This window comes from Diorhabda carinulata, chromosome 12 (assembly GCF_026250575.1).
Source record: "Diorhabda carinulata isolate Delta chromosome 12, icDioCari1.1, whole genome shotgun sequence".
Classification (NCBI taxonomy): Eukaryota; Metazoa; Arthropoda; class Insecta; order Coleoptera; family Chrysomelidae; genus Diorhabda; species Diorhabda carinulata.
The window spans coordinates 5,782,724-5,807,285 of record NC_079471.1 but is presented as its reverse complement, the minus strand read 5'-3'; the positions used below and the strand labels follow the sequence as shown (position 1 = coordinate 5,807,285).

At 33.5% G+C, this 24,562-nt stretch overlaps 1 protein-coding gene across 9 annotated transcripts in view; it reads left to right on the top strand.

Annotated features, from left to right (window-relative positions):
* LOC130899950 (chromodomain-helicase-DNA-binding protein 7) overlaps positions 1-24,562 on the top strand; it is a 64,993-nt gene that overhangs the window by 24,270 nt on the left and 16,161 nt on the right. For 7 of the 9 annotated variants that reach the window (XM_057810154.1, XM_057810156.1, XM_057810159.1 and 4 more), the window contains exons 7-9: positions 13,426-13,647; positions 19,296-19,581; positions 21,976-22,110. In XM_057810154.1, the coding sequence (XP_057666137.1) occupies positions 13,426-13,647; positions 19,296-19,581; positions 21,976-22,110 (643 nt within the window). The remainder of the gene's footprint in view (positions 1-13,425; positions 13,648-19,295; positions 19,582-21,975; positions 22,111-24,562) is intronic. The other 2 variants (XM_057810161.1, XM_057810160.1) reach the window with 1 other exon arrangement.

The following is a 24,562-nucleotide window of genomic DNA, read 5'->3' as shown; positions in this document are numbered from 1 at the left end:
ATTAAAATTACATGTAAACAGGGTGCAATTTGTAGCGTTATAAGCAATAGAAATACGAAAATTATAAATGTACAAATATTGAAAAAAATATATATGTTCAAATCTACTACCATACTATATTTTTTATGTATACGTATTTCCATTTATAATGTCGAATGTTTGATGTTCCTTTTAAATGAACTTAATTTTTTTGTGTGTTTAAATATCACATTTTTCTATAAATGTTTTCACTAGTGTTTTGCTTGTTAAATTTTATATATTTTATTTTGCTTGGTCTAGTTTAAATGCACGTATTGCTGTTTAAATTGTTTTTTCTTAACCACCGATTGTTTGGATGTCAAAACGAGTAAGGTTGTGTTTGTACCTTTTTACATATCACATGTCACAGCTTCATTGCTTTTTTTTAACCATACATTTTGTTATTAACACTAATAATAAAAAACATCCAATAAATTGGTTCCCAACCCCAAAACACTGAGAAGTGACGGTATGGCACTTGATACCAAATTCTCTTTTAGATAAAATAACATTGAAAAAATACTGCTACAAAAAAAATCAAAGCATTATTTTTATTCTATAAGGACTTCGAAATGATCTTCGCATCTTTGGAATATTCACTTCCTATTTAATACAAAATACGTTTAGGATTTGGTTAATCTACAGGTAATTTGTAAAGATCGGCTCAATTATTGAATATTGGAACATTTTTTTATTCTACTGATGTATATCGTTATTAATTATATAATTAATTTTTAGAAATATATACCGAAATCGTTTTGATTTCTGATATTATTTTTTTAATTTTGGGAAAATTCAACTAACGGATTTTGACATGAGACAATTAGTTTAGATCTTTTTTTACTGTTTATCTACACCAAAAAAATTATCTCTGAATAACTGGAATTAAGAAATACATTTTTGCAATTATATTCAAAATAATTCTTCTGTAGTTTTAAGTTGGGAATTTCCCATATAATACATATGAAAAGACAAAATTTTACTTATTACAAATGAAGAAAATACAGGTAAAGTGAAGGGTTGGAAGACCAAGTAAAAAATAACCCGTATGCCGATTAACATTCGACTGCCAAAAGACTTTATGAAGCATATATAATATATATTCACTAAGTCTAAGACTAAGCTTCTTCCGGGAAGATAAAAAAGTGGATTTAATTCAGTTAGTTCGGAAATCGCCAGTTTCATAGATATTATCTTTACCTAGAGTTTTCTTAAGATTCAATTTAGTTTTGTTACATTTTAGATTATTCAATATTTTTTTGTAGATTTCCAATTTTAAGCAATTTCTTTACTGTCTATTTGGAGCTTATTTTTTGTAACATGTGCTTTCTTGAACATTTTTATTATTTCTTTATAGTTTGTTTTCATATTATATTTTTTTATCCTTCTGCTTAGAAGAAGATATCGGTGAATCTTACCCAATCATTTTGTTACAGCATATACTCGTACTATCAATTTGATTCTTTTCTTTTTGATATTTTCTAATTTCCTATTGTATTTATTACATTATCTTGAAAAAATTTCCAAAATTAAAGAATCTGCGGTGGTAATATGTAGAGTTTCTTCACATAACTACTTTAGGTTTCTTCCTAAAAGTATTTCCAAAATTAAAGAATCTAAAGTGGTAATATGTAGAATTTTTTGACAAAACTAATTTTGGGTTTCTTTCTGAAAATATTTCCAAAATTTATGAATCTACGGTGCTGGTGGTAATATGTAGAATTTCTTCACATAACTTATGGAGGATTTATTTCTGAATAGTTTTCCAAAATTAAAGAATCTACGGTGATGATATAAAGAGTTTCTTCACATAACTAATTTAGGGTTTCTTTCTGAAAATATTTCCAAAATTTATGATTCTACAGTGCTGGTGGTAATATGTAAAATTTCTTCACATAACTTATGGAGGATTTATTTCTGAATAGTTTTCCAAAATTAAAAAATCTACGGTGGTGATATGTAGAGTTGCTTCACATAACTTATGGAGGATTTCTTTCTGAAAATATTTCCAAAATTTATGAATCTACGGTGCTGGTGGTAATATGTAGAATTTCTTCACATAACTTATGGAGGATTTCTTTCTGAATAGTTCTCCAAAATTAAAGAATCTACGGTGGTGATATGTAGAGTTTCTTTACATAACTAATTTAGGGTTTCTTTCTGAAAATATTTTCAAAATTTATGAATCTACGGTGCTGGTGGTAATATGTAGAATTTCTTCACATAACTTATGGAGGATTTATTTCTGAATAGTTTTCCAAAATTAAAAAATCTACGGTGGTGATATGTGGAGTTTCTTCACATAACTAATTTAGGGTTTCTTTCTGAAAATATTTTCAAAATTTATGAATCTACAGTGCTGGTGGTAATATGTAGAATTTCTTCACATAACTTATGGAGGATTTCTTTCTGAAAATATTTCCAAAATTTATGAATCTACGGTGCTGGTGGTAATATGTAGAATTTCTTCACATAACTTATGGAGGATTTCTTTCTGAATAGTTCTCCAAAATTAAAGAATCTACGGTGGTGATATGTAGAGTTTCTTTACATAACTAATTTAGGGTTTCTTTCTGAAAATATTTTCAAAATTTATGAATCTACGGTGCTGGTGGTAATATGTAGAATTTCTTCACATAACTTATGGAGGATTTATTTCTGAATAGTTTTCCAAAATTAAAAAATCTACGGTGGTGATATGTGGAGTTTCTTCACATAACTAATTTAGGGTTTCTTTCTGAAAATATTTTCAAAATTTATGAATCTACAGTGCTGGTGGTAATATGTAAAATTTCTTCACATAACTTATGTAGGATTACTTTCTGAATAGTTTTCCAAAATTAAAGAATCTACGGTGGAGATATGTATATATATCAAAACTATAATCTTTTGCTATTCTATAGGAGGTTCTGAAAGTGTAACATAACAAAAGAGAATTTTTGAATAAATTTTGGAACATGTGCGCATATCAACACATATTTTAGATCGTGCATCATGTTTTATCAGGTTGAAAAATATTTTAAAAATAATGATACAGTATTTAGTTGGTGGTTGAAATGAAAGTGAAACTATTTAAAATGTTGATTTTCTTTTTTTTCCTCCCTATGGTGTTCAAGCAGCTATTGTTGGTTACGTTTTCATAATAAATTATAGTGAAGTCCTGCCTAGTGCACCAAAGTTGTTCATATCATACTGCAGGAACGTACCTAATTATTGCCTAAATAAAATAAACCTCTAATTACATATAAACAAGGATTCTTAATCGGAAAGGCCGGTTTTTTGTGAGGTTATCTACTATAGCTACGATTAATATAATTATTATTAATTCATTTTATACAGTTTTCACCTCAATTTTTCTTTATATGCGTCTTTATCTAGTTCTTATCTATCGGGCACAAGTTTTGAGCCCTGCTCTCTTTGTTTTGCTGGATCAATGAACCTTTCGTCGTGTTTTCGTTATTATTAGAAAATAGGAAATTTCGGCTGACTTTTTGTGCTCTAGTTCTTCTACCTGCTATGCATCTCCTGCACCAAAAGGGCAAAAGTAAATCTCAGTCGTTCAATGAATAATGAGTGAAAGTTGGCAACTGTCGTCCGAAACGCCAAGTGGTATTTTCTTAAAAAATCTGGCACAACATTTGATGAAAGAACAGTTGTATGTTGGGCCAGACATAAAAACCTCTCCATTGACGTTCAAGCTTTTCTAAGTCTTCGTTATCAGCGGTTCTTTGAAAATCAAAGAACAATAATACCGTGTTAAAAAAGTTCAGGTGTAATCGTTCGTAATATATTGTGCAATAAAAATATGATCCTATTTGAAATGAATTCATTAAATTTTTTGTTGATTGATATTGTTTTTTCAACTAGCTATCCCCTGGTGGTCTAAGCGCCTGGCGGAAGGTTAAATTGGTAACAGAAGGAACTGCTCTACCATCTATTCTCACCAGATTACGATAGACCCGCCAATGTTCATACGAAGCAACATCTTGTTCATCTATTTATTCGACTGCTTTTGTACCATAACGTTTCAAATCAAAATTAATTCAAATTTTGATTAATCCAGAGGATATTTTGGATAAATGAAAATATTTCTCTGTACCGAGATCACCTTAATTTAGAAATATGACAGTACTATGTTTATTCGGTACTTTTGTATGGAGTGGAAGCTTAGAACTTAAAACTGTCATCAATTAACCACATTGAAGCATTGGAAATGCGGTTACATAGACGAATGATCAAACTCTCTTGGATAGCACACAAAAAGAAGTGCTAAAAACAGCCAATAACTGTTGGAAAGTAATCAAGTATAAGCTGTTTTGTCTGGTGGCGAGTGAAGTTATTATCGAGTCCTGCAGCTGGTTATAGATGTTAAAATATTAGGTGGAAGGGTGAAAATGCATGTAGCAAGGGTTGTAAAACCTTTTCAATGGTGATTGTTAACGTTGGATCGAACTGACAAAACACATAACGAAGAATTAAGTTACCCAATTGGCACTTCTACTTCTACTTCTATATTAGCTTGAGAATCGGTCTTTTTTATGCAGATTACTTTCGCTGTGGAAACTTTGATAGGTGCATATTGATCTCCTTCAACAACGACATGAATCTTCATTCGAAATTGTCGCTTTCCATCTGCCCGGTTGATGATTCTTGCAAATTATTTCTTGGGTTAGAATATAAGAAACGAGTTGTTTTTTACTGGATTTACGAAAACTCCTGTTTAAGAAATGAAACACAAAAAATTCAAGTAAATCTTACTAGAATTCAGATACATACATCGGTGGTCTAATTGCCCCAGATAAATGATACAGTAACTATTGTTGAATTTATCTTTATTATCAAATAAATGTGTGAATATGTAAATTTGGCAGTGGAAAATTTTTTTTCGGCATTATTTATCACTTTAATTGAACCGATAGTTGATTTTCCCAAAATTTTGAAATATTGCTCTCTATAATTAATGATCGAGAACAATGTTCCAAACCCTTTGCTTATCGGTCTCGCATGACGAAAACTAGAAGTGTCGATTTAAAAATCACACAGATTCAGTTCCTTTAAGAGGCCATGGGTTCGCTTTAAATAAATAGCTTTCGAAGCAGATTGATGCATTTTTAGTTTTGTTTTAGCTTGAAATTAGTAGTTTTATGTTTAGAAACGTAACGCCTTTATAGATATTAGTTTTAACGAGAAACTAATAAATTATTATGTTATAAAGATGTTATTGAGTAAAATGTTTATGAAATCGGACTATCATAATTATTTTACTTGAAATTCTACTTTTGGCTCTATTTTTTTTTCAAATAAAAAGTGACGCATTATAATTATCTCATGAATATGTATTAATTGTGTGATATAAGATGCCAAGGTCATGGGGAGTCCCTAAAAAACTCCAGTCACCTGAGAATCACGTATTGAAATATTTTCTTGTCAGTTGAAGTTCGAATTTTCGTTTTGTTGATATTTTGAAAATGTATAAAGATTACGTACACATTTTAGATTAAGTTTTGAAAACTCTGTTCGAAACAAGTAATTCGATTTTAATTATCACTGTTACATGGTTGCGATATCGAACACAAAAGTTGCCAGCGAAATATTGATAACAGATATTATCCTAGGGCTTCAAAAAAATTAGAATATAGAAATCGGATGGGTACAGATGTTCCTTGAAAATATCCAGAGCCTTTCTAGCGGCTATATTAGGGTGGTCATTAAAAATTAAATTTTTTGCGTCGCCCTTTTTGATGAAAAAAACACTGGGCATTTTTTTTTTGATTCAAAACAACACGTGCCTCTACACGATCTAAGTTAAACGAGAAACTGGATATACAACCCCAAACGTTCAATAAATTTAGATCCCAGTGGTTTTTCATTATATATATTATGAGTTTTTACCAGAAAAACCATACACAGAAGCGAGATCTTTCTTCGACAAGCTATGTTGTAAAGTACAATAGAATACACTGAAAGAATGAGCTCAAATACTTTCTTATCTTAGTTATAAGACCAAATATTCGTCGATTGTAATAATGTCAATAAATTTGGTATTTTCTAATATATATTGGAAGTGCACGTATAGAAAACTTTTCTCAGTGTATTCAGTTGTGCCATTCCCACTTCAAAATTTTGTACATGTCTAGTTGTCATTTTTTAAAACTGTGTTTGCGTTCGGTATTGCCAATTAATTTAAAATTTCTTTTCTAAAAACGTCACTTTTTATGTAATTTAAAAAATGGTATTTTTTTCCAATAATTTTGTGTTATTGATAATAAAGTTTCAAAAAATGAAGGAAATTGAAATCATGATAAAAAACTGGTATTTCAGTTGTCAAAATTTTAAATTTTCGATCAGCGTACAGGGAAGAACAAAAAATAGGAATTTTAATCGAGAGTAAAATATTTAAATTTGAAATCAAAATCATATAATGTAACAAAAATAAATGCTCAACACCACGTTTCATAGTTTTAGCCCCATATATAATCTCGTATATAACTTAGGCGACTGATTCATATTACTATATTAATATTTTAATCATAATTTGGTCTAATTTTTTACTTCAAGTTTTTATCCTTTTTTGGATTATGGCTATCGCTTATAGCGCTTTAAAATCCTTTTTCTCGTTTTCTATTTTCATATTTCATGAAATTTCGTTTAGTCTGAAAAAAGTGACAGCCATTTAAGTGAAGCTACTTTTGTTATTTTCTAAACAATGGATTCAAAACAATTTCGTGTGTTAATTTATCATTGCTTCTCGATGAAAACAAATATTGTACTAGCTGAGCAATAGCAGTGTTATCTGAACTCTATCAAAATCAAGGAAAAACGGCCTCGTATATCAAAGAAAAAACCACTTTTTAACCGAGACATTGCACAGATTCACAAGTCGATGACAACGATGGTAAAATTAAACGAATTATGCTTCGAATTGCTTCCTCGGCCACCGTATAGTCCATATCTGGCACCATGTGACTACCGACTATTTACTAATCTAAAAAAAAAATGTTCGCTGCTAAGAAATTCAGCTCAAATGAAGAAGATGCTGAAACTGAAGCCTACTTTGAGGCAAAAGACAAATCCTGATACAAGCACGGCATCGAGAAATTAGAGAAGCGTTGGAATGATTGTATTGCTTTTAAAGGAGATTACATTGATGAATAAAATCAATTTTTTGAGAAAAAATCAGTCACACGAATTAAGTGATGTGTTACGTTACGATCAAAATTCCAATCCTTTTTGAAATAAATTCATAAATATGTTTTGGGGAGTTGTAAAGGGTGGTCCAACCACGATGTTTATGCACGATGTTAATTGTAAATAAAACAAAAAGTTTTCAGAGAATTATCTTAATATTTTTTATAATGATAGAAGGATCTATGACAATTATGTGTGAAACAAAATATCGGCCAAATGCTCGTCACGGCTTCGGTGGCATACCTCTATCAGATTTTCCATATTTTCAATGACTCTGAGACATAATTGAGGTTCAATGTCGTTAATGTGCCGAATTATCTCATCATTTAGCTCTTGAATTGTTCTTGGCTTATTGTCGTACACTTTTTCTTTAAAATATCCCCAAAGAAAAAAATCCAACGGTGCCAAATCACATATGATCGTGGCGGCCAATTTACATCGCCACGACGTGAGACAACACGACCATTGAAAGAGCCATTGTTTCGTTGGCTGCGTGACAAGTGGCACCATCCTGTTGGAAACACATATCGTCCGGGTCCATATCCTCAGTTTCTGGCCACAATGAAGTCCGTTATCATCTCGCGATAGCGAACACCATTCACAGTAACTGCTTGACCGAAGAAGAAGAAGTACGGCCCGATGACGCCGCCAGCACATGAACCGCACCAAACAATCACTCGTGGATTCTCATTTGTCCAAATGCGGCAATTCTGCTTGTTAACGAATCCACTGAGGTGAAAGTGTGCCTCGTCGCCGAAGATGATTTTCTTTGTAAAGTCACCGTTCACTTCTGTCTGTTCAACCAACCATTCGGCGTATTGACGACGCTTGAAATGGTCAGCGGACTTCAGCTCTTGAGTAAATTGAACCTTGTAAGCGTGCAAATTCAAATCTTTATTCAAAATTCGCATCAGTGATGTTCGTGAGATATTTAATTGTTGGGCACGACGACGAGTCGAGGTTGACGGCTTTTCTGCCTCACTATCGCGAACAACAGTAATGTTTTCCGCAGAACGAACGGGGCGAGTATACACAGGTGTTTTCACATTTCCTACAGACCCGCTTTGCTGAAATTTGCGCACGAAAAGGCTTCAACAATTTTAACGCGCTGCTCAATTGTGTAGCTCTCCATGGTTAAAGTTGTCAAACACTGAAACAAAGAAATGTCAAATTAAGTTGGGCAAAAAACTTGACGTTAAAAAGCGGCTCACAATTAACATCGTGCATTATAGTTGGACAACCTTTTATTAACTTCACTGAGACAGGGCTCATACATGCAGACGAAGTTACTTTAAAGCGTGTAAAAATAGAGTAGAGTGGAAAAAAAATAATGAGAATAGCCAAACCCATAGGGCTTTATAAAAAAATAGGAATAATTCGCCTCAATCTTCAAAGATTGAATGGCGTGGTCACAATAATTAATTAACTAATTATTGTTAAACAATTAAACATATTAAGGAAGGTCACTCTGTATATTAAGTACATATTACATAAAAAGACCTGCTAATTGCTATTAATCAGTTGCTCACTATTAATTAATTAATTTCTTCATTTTCTCCAATGAGGTCTTGACAGTTTTTCTCAATCATCAGTTTTTTTAATATCGAAAATAAGGGTGTGTTACTCTTTTTATTTTGGTTTTCCGTGTACCGAGTTTTAAACTTTAGAATTTTAAGAACCCAAATGCCAGTTTTCCGCGATGATAAAAAAGAATTTTCCATATAGTACAGACTTTTCAAAAAATTGAATAATAAACAATTTAAGAATCTACTATGAATCAGAAAGAATCCTATACAATCATGTTCATTAGTTTCTAAAGCTCATAGTACGTTGGGGATGAATTGTACTTTTGAACTTGTATAATTTTCAATTATTGAAAAAATTTCTCTTGAAAATTGATTACTTATACTTTTCCTTACAAAAAGGCTTTTCTTGTAATTAAAAATGTTGTATGGTTCATATTCTGATTCTGACCAATATTCATATGGTATGGGGATACTTTGACATGAAATAAATTGATCACAATATCTTATAATTACCCTTCAATTGAAACCATTCGGCAGATTTTTGTGCATAATTCAATTGAAAAAAAGTTATATAGACGAGATACTCTTATTTTTGAAAATACTCATCTCTAGAAATTCTTAATTCTGGAACATTTATTTATTTGTTAATATAAATAGAAATCAAACCTCTAACAACTTTTCACTTAAGCTCTAATCATCAGTTGAAGAAAAGAAATCAATGCTGCTTGAAAGACAATTTAATGTTCTTCTATATGAGTTTGTCAAAATTGTAACTTTTCTTTGTAGACTATTTTCAAAATAGTGAACGCCTGGGGGTTCATCATTTTGGAAATTTTATACGTATACCCGTAAACTAGAATAACAAACTTATGACAGATTGAACTCATTGCCTTTGTCAATAGAAATTTTCATATAATTGGATTTAATTTCTGTTAGCTTAAGCAAAAATCGACATAGTCACAGAGCTGTTGCTCGACAACAAATATGAAGTATGCAAATGTGCGTGGAAAATCTACAAAGCGATATGCAACTGATCATGATGGTCGCTTTATTATATCAATTGACAACATGAAAAAAATCGTCATCTAAACGCAGCTCAAGTACAACAATACCTTTGAGAAATATGAGTTAGAACCTATAAGTCAGTAGATAGTAAGACGATGACATCAGAAAAGTAACCCGACCACTGAATGTTGTTGCGAATGTTCCAGAATTTATACCAGTTCTTCGTCTTTTTGCACAGATTCATCTGAATTGAACATGTAACCACTAAAATACCTACGAATGGTCCAAAATATACCCCAGCTCATCATCGTTTTGTACAGGATCATGTGAATTGGACATTTGAGCAGCTAACCACAAAATTATCTGCGAATGGTCCAGAACGTACCCTAGCTCAACGTCTTTTTCTACAGATTCATCTTAATTGAACAACTAACCACTAAAATAGCTAAAAATGGTCCAGAATTTACCCCAGCACATCATCGCTTTGTACAGGATCATGTGAATTGGACGTTTGAGCAACTAACCATAAAATTATCTGCGAATGGTCCAGAACGTACCGTAGCTCAACGTCTTTTTGCACAGATTCATCTGAATTGACCATCTAACCACTAAAATACTTACGAATGGTCCAAAATTTACCCCAACACATCATCGTTTTGTCCAGGATCATGTGAATTGGACGTTTGAGCAACTAACCATAAAATTATCTGCGAATGGTCCAGAACGTACCGTAGCTCAACGTCTTTTTGCACAGATTCATCTGAATTGACCATCTAACCACTAAAATAATACGAATGGTCCAGAATTTACCCCAGCACATCATCGCTTTGTACAGGATCATTGAATTGGACGTTTGAGCAGCTAACCATGAAATTATCTGCGAATGGTCCAGAACGTACCGTAGCTCAACGTCTTTTTGCAAAACAGCAAAAAAAATTAGCCGTTGCCGTGTTGATTTGGTTTGAATTTTTTGTAAAAATTTGGAATGCTGTTTGAGCAGCTTATGGTCGTTTTGCAAATGGGATAATGGAAAAATAGGAGTCTGGTCTGTTCCATATAGATCAAAATATGCCCTCATGTATTCTCAAATGATATCAAAAAATATAGCTTCTATAGTAGCTATAGACATAAAGAAAATACGATGAGAATGATTTGCAGCATGCTGCATTGTAGACATGATTGTTTATAACTGTTGTACTCTGTACTCATGCCAATGTGAGGTCGCGCACTGCAATATTACATTGCAGAAGTCGGTTATCGGTTTATGGAGCGGCCAGCACACAGTTCAGACCTAAATACGATGGACAAATTTTATGGGGTGAGCTGAAAAGAAGAATTCGTTTCGTACCTCATCCACGCTTATTCTCGCAGTTGAAGGAGAGGAGCTTAATATCCTACCAGAAAATAGATCGAACCTAGATTCATGCCTAATCGTATGAGGCATACTCATAATTAAAAATTAAGTATTTATTTAGATAAGGGTTAATAAACCTCAATATGAAAACAAGAAAATTTGTATCATGCATTGAATTAAGTTTGACCACAAGTCCTACAATGAATTTAAACAAATTTAAACTCATCTTGAAGTGTACTAAATTGCTATTTACAGTATTTATTTTTTTTTTAATCTGATGGGTTATTTTTGTTAAAGTAGTCAAAGTGAAAAGTTTACAGTAGGCCGAATTCTAAGCACGCAAGTTCCTTCAGTAAATTATATTTTTAAAAATCTTTGAAACGAACGCAAATTTTATTTAAAAGCACAAAATATATTCTAGGAATAGGTGTAGACTGGCTGAAAAGCTATAATAACTTTTCAAAAATCCAACTTCTATTTACCAATTTATTATGAAATCAGTATAATCCAAAATGTGTACATCAACGTTTATTACATGAACTTTTCTTCAACCAGATCATTTCCGAGTTTTGAAAAATATGTAATTTGCTAAATAATGTCTCGGGCCGATTCTATTGAACTGTAAAAACCGTGATAAAATGTCAGATTAATTAGAGAGAAGTACAGAAAAAAAAATAATATAAGGTGTCTAAAAAGAAAGTTTACATTTGAAAAAACAATTTTAAGAAACGTCAGGAATTAATTACATCTCGGTAGGTATTCGCCGTTATGGTTGCCATTTCGTGGCGGATATTTCCTTATTATTAGTCAGTTTGTTATCGCCATCTGGTACAAAGACGATTCCAGGAGGAGTGGCTTGGACAGAGCAGTCTTCTGCGGAAGAAACCCCAAAATAAGCGAATCTTTTCTCAATCTGCTCAGTGAATGATGGCTAAAAGGAAGATTCAGCTCGACTAGGTGTCCGGTCACTCGGGCAACAAAGCAAACGACGAGACGGACTCACTCGCCAGACTGGGATCGACTAACTCACTGATGGGCCCGGAGCCCATCATTGGTGTAGCTAAAAGTGTTGCTATCGCTTCTCTGAAAGGTCTAATCTAAAGGCGGGCTCGGCAGAGACACCTGGCATGAGACAAGTAAAGGCACATATTGATGGACCTTGTGCGTGTCACACTACTATAACTGCTCCAACTAAACAGTCGCGAAATCTGACTAGTAACCGGACACTGCCATCTAAGACGCCAACTGTGAGTGCCCTGCACGAGTGTGGCTTAAACACTGTAGCAGGCCTCATAGCTTGCTTAATAATATCAAAGGTTTCTAGCCAAAGCGCCTGATCGGCTTCTCAAAGGACAAAGTGAGAGACGGCGGCCCTATCTGAAGGCCTATGTGCTAAACAGCCCCCTTTGACCGCCTACTATGTAACTATGAACTTCAGATGATTACCTGAAATGGTTTGAATCCTGGAAATTAATTAAGGGAGAGAAATTTGTACAAGGGATAATCTGAATTGAAATAAAGCGGCTTTAAAAATCACCGTTTGTGAAAATAGCAATTTTTTTTCATTATTTTGGTGGTTAGGGTTCTGTTGCAAATTTTATCAACAAGATTTGGTGGGTAACGGAATCTCCTCTGAGACCCACCAAACTGAAAACCATTAAATCAAATTTTCTAATATGCTTGAGATACCATAATTTTTTTCTAATTCAACGTACAGTTCGGCCGAAAGATTGTTTAGCAAATCTTATTTTTCTCATACAAAAGTATCTTCCATTAGAAATATAATTTGCTTCAATACACGGTGTAAAATTTATGAATAAAATTCAAGGGATAATTTCAAACAAAAATTTTAAGATAACTTCAAGCAATGAACTGGTTGGTTCCTTTTTTATTGAATAATTGAAATTTTACTATACTTTACTATATTCCACTTAATTCTTCATAAAAATAATGCTGTTGTTTTATAAACTTTGAAGGAAACTGATTCCCAAAAGGGAAAAGGCGTTCCATATTTTCGTGATAAAAAATTAACGCTTTCTAGAGAAATACTACATACAATTTATTCGAATAATTTCAAATGTTAGAAAAATAATTTTTTTGTTGTTTCTGATCTCACTTTAATTGAAAATTTAGTAAACTAGAGCTAGTGACGATTTTTATTTAATTAGAATTAAGTGAATACCGTAAATCATCGAAACGAAAAATTCAAAATATCAAAATTTATCGACGAGAAACTTTTTTCAATCCGATCTGAGTTGACTGGCGCACAAAATTTTCAACTAGAACAAAAAAAAACAATCAAAATTTACAATTGGCATATGACGTAATCCACAGTGCCCTGCCGATATATCCTCCTGTAACGGAGCAATTACCTTGCGTGTGGTGGGATGCTGAATGCGACAAGTCTCTGCTCATTGGCACTTGGAAGCACGGCTATGAAAATTATACGGAGATGCGTGCTGACCCCACCTTATGCTTCCTGTCTCGTTGCGGACCGCCTTCCGACCGTGACCTTCAGATGGCTACGAATAACGCGCAACCCCCAACGCCCGCACTGTAAGTAGTCCTCTTCTGTCTCTCTCTCCACTCAGAAAAACCTATTTTTTTATTCTACCGAGAGGCAGATCACAGAAATTATGTTTCCAGTACACCCATCGTATCTTCGATAAAAATTATGTCGTTTTCTTAACTTTTTCTTTGAAAAATTATATTAAAATTGTTAATTAAGTATTCAGATTGCATACTAAATAAACTAGACATTTCACTGCTATTAGATTATGGGATTAGACAAAAATTCCGTATTAGACGTCCTTGGGGTACTTACTTATCAGTAAATCTAAATTTTTTCGAAATTATTCGATATCATACGCGTAGCTTCGTTAAGACCCGATCGCGCTTGAGATTCGCGAGTATACACATAGATTTCCCTCCCACACATCGGTGACGGCCTCTTCATATAGAGCAGGGCGTCGGAGTGGCTTTTCTGTTTGTATGCGCACATCAAATAACGACTAGAACATGTTTCGGGTTGTAGGTATGTGCTTGCTGTAGACCTAGAAGATTTATTATGTTTCTGAAACTAATGATTGTTTTTTCTTGGTACAACATCAGTTTGAGCAATTCTTCTTTCTATCCGGGATCCTCCTAAATCTATATTATGTAGTGCCTTATATTCAGTACGTAAGTGGATGGATATTTCCTCCTTCAAAGAAAATGTCACTGAAAACTACACCGCGTCATCACTTTCATAATAAAAGCTGGACCCTTTCACCAAATAACTTGATTATTGAAAAACGAATTATATCCAGAGAGTAATTTTTCCTATTTAAAAAAGCAGCATTCTTATTGACAATAATTACAGCAAAGTTTCAGAAATTTTGCAACATAGCCATTACCGGATTTGGCACTATTCGTATCTTTCGTCACTTTTCGTAAATTTGCATTGGAGTCTTATGAACGCAAGTATTTAATCACCGCGCATTTTTGTTATGCAATATCCATGTAACATAATATTGTACATTATGTTGTTGGTTAGTAAAAATATATGGATGATGTTGTGGGTAATAAGAAAAACGGATTCTCTTGCCCACCTTCGCTTTTGTTTCTCTTTGTACACATTGCTGACTTTGTTTACAAGTGCTCGGATCCATACTCAAATATTCAGATCTTATTTCCAGTATTCACCTGACTCATCCAGCTCCTTCTACACTATAAATCCTCGTATATCGCTCTCGGAATTTCTCTTTGTTCATTCATGGCATCATCTTTGCGCGAATCTTTCGGATTTTCGGTCTTGAACATTCTTGACATTTCGCGGACAAGTTCTTTGTTGATATTCAACTTATTAGTTAACACACGAATGGTTAAACGGATATTAATAGCGTGCGCAAACGGTTGATATTCAATTTATCAATAAATATACGAATGGTTGAAGACAGTTTGATGCCTATAGCGTGCGCAAACTGTTAATATTCAACTTATTAATTAACACACGAATGGTTAATCGCCAGTTTGATGCGAATAACGTGCGCAAACGGTTGATATTCAACTTATTAGTTAACACAAGAATGGTTAACGCTAGTTTGATACTAATATCGTGCGCAAACTGTTAAATATTCAACTTATTAGTTAACACACGAATGTTTAAACGACAGTTTGATGCGAATAACGTGCGCAAACTGTTAAATATTCAACTTATTAGTTAACACACGAATGGTTAAACGACAGTTTGATGCGAATAACGTGCGCAAACTGTTGATATTCAATTTATCAATAAATATACGAATGGTTGAAGACAGTTTGATGCCTATAGCGTGCGCAAACTGTTAATATTCAACTTATTAGTTAACACACGAATGTTTAAACGACAGTTTGATGCGAATAACGTGCGCAAACGGTTGATATTCAATTTATCAATAAACATAGGAATTTTTAAAGTCAGTTTGATGCCAATAGCGTGCGTTAAAGGTTAATATTCAACTTATTAGTTAACACAAGAATGGTTAACGCTAGTTTGATACTAATAGCGTGCGCAAACTGTTAAATATTCAACTATTAGTTAACACACGAATGGTTAAACGGATGTTAATAGCGTGCGCAAACAGTTGATATTCAAATTATCAATAAACATACGAATGGTTGAAGACAGTTTGATGCCTATAGCGTGCGTTAAAGGTTAATATTCAACTTATTAGTTAACACAAGAATGGTTAACGCTAGTTCGATACTAATAGCGTGCGCAAACTGTTAAATATTCAACTATTAGTTAACTCACGAATGGTTAAACGGATGTTAATAGCGTGCGCTAACAGTTGATATTCAAATTATCAATAAACATACGAATGGTTGAAGACAGTTTGATGCCTATAGCGTGCGCAAACTGTTAATATTATTTGCTAAAATTGTTGATGTTCGCGTCGATGTGAGTGGCAACTGCGCTCTTTCGCGAAGATCTTTTTTTCTGATTCAGGATCCTCTTCAAACCACTACGTCTATTTAAATAATCATATTTTTGACATACAATAAGTATAATTTGTTAAGGATTTCGGTTTTTCGTTAAACATTGAATCACACGACATTTTTTAGAAAACATGTACAAAACACAAAATAAACATGCTATCGACTTGGAGCTTAGACTAAAACGGAAATAGAAAGACTCTTTGCTAGGCAGATGTTGCCTACTACTAAGTTTTACGGGACCAGAAAATAGTTTTGATCGAAACTATAGTTGAAAGTATATAAATAAACGTAGATCATATTTTTTAAAACAATTCTACAAAGATATGTGATTCGAAAACTTACCAAAGGAGTTCAAATTCCAAAGCTACTTTCAAATCGACTGTTTATATACTACGATGTAAAAAAATCTGATTTCTGTGATCTGCTTGAGGTGTCGCTATTTTATTTTTTATTAGTATATCGCTGTTTAGTCTTACTATTTATTTTAATCATTTATATTTTAATCTCCCTTACTAACCGAAACTAGTACGAGTTGCTTTGAGGATTTTTGGTAATGGTAGATATAGACATTATAGAATGGGTATTGCGTTAAACAATTTTTTGGATATCACTTTTGATGTTCGCTGTTGTTGCTTAATCTCATAAAATTACAAATTTGGTGTGCGTTTATCATTTACATTTCGAGTTTCAGTTTTTTAGTATCAACTACATTACTCGCCAAGTCCATCGAGTTTAACCGATTGTAGAGAAAATCTTTCGTGCAACTTCGCCTCACTCAACTGCGTCCGAGTTTCGCCTCGAGGGCTCGAAGTGAAACGAAGTTTGAGTTCTTTGCGAGGTTGCACTGGTCGAAGCGAGTAGTGTAGTGGATCTATTAGAATCACTTTTCATGCATATAACTAACGCAAACGTATTAAGCCCAGTGTTGCCAGAAGAACATAAATCTGCAGCTAATTATTTGCCATTCCTAAAATGATGTTTATAATGTTGATAATTTTTTTTTAAATAATTTTTTATTGCCTGATTGAGAGAATAGTGGTTACACTACCACTACACCAACACTCACAATTACACTGTCTAACGTGTGTTTCGATAACCAAATTATCGTCTTCAGAGATTGATTAAGAGAAACTGGTAAGAATTAAGAAATTTGAAAATATTCAATGACGATTATTAAATGTAAGGTAATGTAACGGTATTATTAAAATTATAGAAATAAAAATAATTGAGTGTTTTGTTATTTTTTACGAACTGAATTTCAATAACTTATTCAACATGTTTAAGGAAGATTTGAAAAAAATTAAGTTGACGTATTCGTAAAATTTTCATCATTAACATCTAGTTTATTATTTTTTGTTCACAATTCGACTCATTCAATTTTGGTTGTTGAATACGTAAACTGAAAATAGAGACCGAAATCAACCATGTAATCATCTTCGTCACCAACAACATTTTGCTGTCTAATGTGCAAACTTTTCATGCTGGACCGATAAAAATCTATTATTCTTCGGGTAAATATTATCAAGATGCCATTTTGGACTTAATCCTAATTTTTGTCGCTAAGAAAATGTAGCGTTCGAAACCTATGAAAAACTGACCAGCCATCCTAATTTATTGATATTTTCCAAGGTTAACCTTAAAAGGTGCGATCTAGAATTGTTATAAAACACCACTCTGTCCTCTTTATGTTTTTATTGGATATTTTCCATACTCCACATTTCTGTTTAGAAGCTTCAAGGATACCATTCTTAAATCTCCTCCCCAACGCTCTTGAAAAATCGACAAAGTCCGACTACGTTTATAAGCCTGGCAACACTGTCGAAAAATATTAAAACGAAGCATGTTCGTGGTTCAGACAGTGTATCTGTGTCATGATTACACGTGCTAGTCGAGTAGATGCGTTTCCATTATGAATAACCGATACAAAGTCACGCTTCAAGAAAGAGCTTTTTTGTTATATATGCCTACGAACACAGATTACGAAATTTCAACAACAATTTCCGAACTCGCCGCTACCAAATCGTTCAGTGTGAACACGTACCAGAAATTCTTAAAAACGGGCTCTGGTGTGGACGCGCCGCGTTCTGGACGACCGATATCTGTAACTACTAACGAAAATATGGAAACATTAGCGCTAGCGTTAGTTAAGCAGCCGACCCAATCTGCAGTGCGGTAACAAATATACGGTCGTCCTTTACGACGAATGCTGAAACGTTTGCACTATCGATTATACCGTCCGCGTCATTACCGCACACTTCACGAGGATGATATCGATCGCAGATTGGAATTTTGCGAGTGATACCTCGGATGCAGCCGGGATGATCCGCAGTTCCAGCATTCCATTTTGTGGTCGGTTGAAGCAGACCTAAATCTGAACAATCGACATGACTGCGTCTACTGGAACGACCAGAATCTTTACGTCTTCCTTAAAGAAGAATTGAACTTGCCTGGGGTGTGTGTTTGTGGAGGGCAGGTATCCATTCGGGGGTCCGTCGATGGTCACGTGACGGGCAAAGTTATCTGGAAATGCTCGAAGATTTATGCGTGCAACAATCCAAAACACTCGAATATTCGAGTTTCATGCAGGATGGAGTTTAGCTGCACTACAAGTTATGTGTGCGGCAGTACTTTAATGCTCTTTTTTTGAGAATGGATGGGCAGACGAGGATTCAGTGAGAGGCCCGCACGCTCATGTAACCTGACATGATAGGTCTTCCCAAGGACCCTTCTTGACATGCTTCGCCGGGTCTGCTTCTCCGTTGAGAAACGTTGCCATAAATGCATTGAGCAAAATGCATCGGTTGATATTTTTATGTTCGAACAAATTATAGGAGACCCAAACACCTACTTTATTTATTCCCTAACTTGCTATAAATATTCTTGGATCGTCGACCAAGGTTGGTTAAGGGTGTATAAGATTTCCTCGATTAATTGGCATGGATTTGCTTCCACTTCTGTTATTAGCATGTCGTTTTCTATGTGTTTTGTGATTAGGGTGATGCATATTGCGATCCAAAGGATCATTATTACCGGATCTGAACCTACGAACATCTAATGCACTTGGATGAATATCGGATTTTTTTTTTTTTTGGTTGCGAAACTTGGATATGCTCTTCTGGTTTTTGGCTGGCCATTCCACTCCAAATTAGTAGTTACTCGATAAAATTTGATTATAATTTTCATATGATCACCAGATTGCATTTAATAAACGGAACTTTTTTTCTTAAATGTATCCCTTTTCACAGCAATGAGGATGACGTTGAAGACGACGATACTAATGAAGAATCGAGTGTTAAATTTAAAAATAGAGATCCTTCCGAAGCAAACTCGGAAATCGCCGAACCGTCCCCTGGTCCTTCGGCATCTTCGGAAACGCAACCTCTCGATAGCGAAGATAGAGGCGTGGAAGAAGGTGACGATAAAAATTGGCCAACAATAACGGATCTTAATACAAGATTAAGAAGAGTTATTACATCGTATCAAAGAAATTGTCGGAAGGAAGAACAGAAATTAGCAGCTTCAAAGGCTAAGGTAAATATACATTTTATCTTGATAATATTTTAAAAACAATCATCTAATTGTTTCTAATTGTTATTACGTTATATTTGTTGTTTTATTCTAGAACGGGGTTGCCACTTGTAAAGAATGTCAATAACACTTTGGTTTATCTTTATTTGTCATTTTTATATTCACCAGTCCACTTTTTTATAAACATATAAATAACCCCTTTGAAGTCACCTTTCTTTCCGTTTTTAAATCAAGTCAAACGCAGAAGAGTTCTGAATTTGTGGATCGACAAAAACGCAATCATTTAACTTTACACGAACCCCTTCTGTTAAAACTAGTTTTTACTAATCAAAACTAGTGTTGACTAAATTCATAGAAGTTGAAACTAGTTCTTTTCCACATTTTTTACTAGAATTTACTGTTGAACCATGAGGTCGTTCAAAACTAGTAAAGTAAATTGTAAGCCACGGTTAATCAAAAACGTGTAATTCGAGTCAATTAAAAGTCACGTTCCGCTAGAAAAGCGACTCTAATAAATAACTTTGTACCTATAACATTCGATCAAGTAATGCAAAGATTCATTATATTTTGTATATATATCCAAACAGTAAGTGATTTTAAAGAAGTGGTTCTATTACTTTCCCACGGATTGGAGGCCTCTCACTTTCAATCAAGGAAATTTACTAGTGAGAAACGTGGTTTGGATTGTAAAAAAAAATCTTTTAAAACTTGAAGCACGTTAAATATATTATAAATATGATTCTAATGTAGAATACTCTGAATAAATTCCACTGAAGTTTGCAAGTGCATCTTCAGAGTCTTTTAAGCTGTTATATCTCTTGATTTTTGTTTGTACAAAAAAAAATTTGACATCAAATTGAAGGAAATTGTAAATTCTATAACAAAATCGAACTAGATTTTCTAAGACAATTTTGTTCGACTCTTAATTTTTCGAAAATTGAACTAAAATTTGAAAATATAGAGTAAATGATCCTAAAACATTAGGTGCTTTCAAAATTTGAAAATTTGACATCAAATTGTAGGAAATTGTAAGTTCTGTAACAAGATGAAACTAGATTTCCAAAAATAAAGTTTTCCGACTCTTAATTTTTCGAAAATTATATAGTGGACTAATTCTAATATATTCCGAGCTTTCGAATATACGTATATATTCATCGTTTGGGAATCAATTCAATATTCAAATTGACGCTTCTTAGAATCCCCTGGATTTCAATATATTTTGATAAAGACTGAAAGTAGTCGAAACGTCAAAAATTTTATCTATCTTTCATGTTTTAGAGAATCTACTTGCCAACTCTTATATTATTTCGAATTTTAATAGTTCGAAACTATTGTTTGCCGGAGAAAACAACTACCTTCCTGGCTAATGCTGCGACGAATATTGAATTACATCTCCTATGAAGAATGTAATGTCTATCGACCTTTTTGTCGATATTAACATCACCGATGGCTCGCAATCACAAGAGGTTTATGATCACTTGCTAGTTTCGACGTTATTACGTCTCACCAGAGTGGTATAACAACTCTCGCTCAGGCTTGAGACTCGAACTGAAGGCAGAATCGGCAAGCGTTGCTATTATTTGGTTCCTGTAGTTAAACATTCCGAACCATCAGTAAATTAAAGCGTAGTTGGCGATTATATGAAGTCAATATGGGGATATACGAGGTGCATCTAATATATCCAAACAAGGACCGGGAATACTTTTACTAATGTGGCAAGTGATTAGGGCAGCTCAAACTTTCGACCTGAATACTCTATATACATCGAAATTCGAGTCTTTTACGCTGATATCTCAGGTTCTATAACAAAATCGAACTAGATTTTCAAAAAATTTTGATGGAAATGTGTGAAAATATAGAAAAAATGTTTTTGAAACATTTGGTGCTTTAAAATTTTGTTAATTTTACATCAAATTGTATGAAACTGAAGAAATTTCAATTATTAATATAAGAAAGTTTATTATAAAATTTGGTACTATGAAAACAAGGGCCGGGAATAGTTTTACTAATGGTGGCAACTTCGTATACGAACTTTTTTAGATCTCATACCTGACAGTAAATGTGCTTAGCGCTTGATTGTAAACTCTTTTAAATGTAGATTTTTACTTATCATCTAAACCTACATTGTTTATATTTGTTATTATCTATTTATAAAATGTATGTGTTGTGGTGAGTAACAATGTTAGAAGTTGAAAGGTACTTTCGATTATTTTGAATATATATTTTTTTAAAACTAAGTGAAATAACTCTCATTTCGAAACATTTTTACTCGCTATATATTTCTGAATTCATTCATCATCAATTCTATCTACCCTGTACCCATCCATCTCTTGTGCACACGCATGAGCGTCATGGCTGTGTCGGGTAGTTAGTAGTGAAAGTATTGCACTTGTACAGACCCCCCAGATAGATACTGCTCTCTCCTCTCCCCTGGCCGCTCTGGCGCAAGTATCGCAGCAATTCGATCCGAGAGATGCGGCTGCCCTTGGCCTCCAAGGATGGGACCTACAGCAACTGGCCCTTTATTTACTGGTAAGTACGAAGAGTGCAGCCGTCTTTAGGTCAGGCCTTCAACAAGTTCAAAAAGGAAAAGAACAATTTTTTTTTAAAACAACTACATATTCCTTAGTTTTATTTTGTTAATAAATTTATTCTGAGCTTTCAGTTATACGAATAATATGAATTAGGCAGATAACCGTAAACTGTTGGTCGTTCTCAATGAGGGCTATTGAATATTCCACTAGAGGAGCTGATGTAGAGTGAGGTATTGAAATGTTTTTTGAACTGATATCGTTGTAACAAATTTCGACAGCTATACTTCAAGACCTCACTCACCGGTCTCGCCAATTGGTGGTCGTAAAAACTGTAGCACTTATTGTCAATTAGCCTGTAATAACGATGAGCACTTTTTTTATCAATGTTCTGTAACACGCAAGTAGCATGCTAGCAATTTTCCTATTCCAAATTTTGGTTTCATTGTAGCACACTTATTAATTTTTACTTGTTTGTGCTGATTTTTGATCAATAAAAACCGAATAATTTGCAATAGACAAAAATGATCGCAATGAGTGTACATACTTGGGAATTTATGTTATAGAAAAAACTCTTCATTTACACAAACATCACAATTGAAAAAATTCCAACAAAAGTAAAATTTCGAAAATATTATTATTATTATTCAACGTTTTCCAACCATAAAAAAATATTTTGGAAGATACGTTGTTTTGATAGAATAAAACTTCTCTTTAACAAATGCAATAGTTTTTCTTTAAATTAGGCACCGATACATTCACCATATCAGCATAGTAAGAGGTATTCATGTTAATCCTTTGTTTTTAAATAACCACGAGTGACCCAAGACCAATTTAGATGGAGGTTGCCTGCATTATCCCAACCAAACCTTTTAAATAATCAATAAACTTCCATAACCAAAGAAGAACGATTAAATGGGTCAATCTAAGTGTGGATACTTCGTTAGAGCCATCCCACATTGTGAACTTTCTGGACAAAATGGGATTGATAGATCAGCTGTAAACACTGCGCACCCCCCAATGCCACATGCACACAATAGAACCTTGGGATCACATACATACATTCCTAATCAATAAATATTACAACTTTTGAATCCTAAAATACTATGTTTGTTGACCTTTTGGAAAGATAAAACTTTTTTTGCTTTCTTGGAATCCATTGTTTCAACTTTCTTTTTATTTATAGGGTGTAATGGTGTACCTATGTTTCATCAACTATAACATATCGACGTATCGTTTGAATTTTTAATGCGAGCGAGCTTTTGATCAGCATTAATGAATCGCGACACCCGCTTTGCAGACAGCACAAGTAACCTTTTATGGAAAATGTTGCATACTCCAGACGTTCAGCATCACATAAAATAATTTTCCAATTTGTTTTTAATTTTGTATTAAAAATTCTGTACTCGTTTTAAAAATTTCTGTACTTCAACTGTATTTAAATCGAAGGTTATTTAATTTCTTCTTCCGTTTTTTCAGGCCAGTTTTGAAAAATGTGATCAGATTTTAGCACAATCAATTCAATCATGTCGTATTTCAATACACTATCGATTTTTTGACAAACTTTCAATCGATTTTACTCGCTTCACAACTATTTTGTTTTTTCAATATTTATAGTGAGAAATAATTAGTTTCAGAATTAAAAATTGGTATAGTTTTCTGCCATCTAACTCAAAAATATTTTACTTCTTAACATAATAGATTTTTTCGCAAAACAAATCTGCGCATTTCAAAAATGTTTCTTAAAAGAATTTCCCACATCCAATTCATTTTAATGCATGTTAAAATAACTTTTAGCCATCATTACCTTTTTCATGGTTTTTATAAAAAAATTCCATTTTCAGGGTTACATTTACGTAACTTTTCATCGGTTTCTTTAATCGTTTTTCCACGTAAAACATAATATTAACGTTCTTTATATGAGTAACCTTGAAGTAACTACAAGCTTCTCTTCTGGTGGGATTTATTTTTTTCATTTAAGTATTTATCCCAGTTATATCAACCCTATGACAAAATATTTGTGTGTATCGATTTTGTACGTTTTTCTATGAGATACTCGAGGATCAAAACTTGAATTGTCTGCAAAGCGTAAAAACCTTCGCCTTTAGTTTCATAAAAAGGATGTTTCAATTGTTCTTCTAGACAAACATAACTCAAAAGTTGGTTTCCCAATTATCGCTTGTAAAATAAGGGACCCCAACAATATTTTCCTCTTAACTTCTTTGTAATCTTCCATTTTCGAATGTGGCTTCAATTCCGGATTATTGGGTGGCATACAAATTCCTTTGTTTTGTAATTAATTTTATAAAGTCTTCATCTAAAAACTTATATACTGGCTACATACATCCCGCCCGCTCCAGGGCGCTGAGATTAATTTCCAAAGAACTAAACTTATCCACCTCCTTAACAGTTTATTATGTCCTTATTGAGTCGCATCTCCAATATGCCCTTCC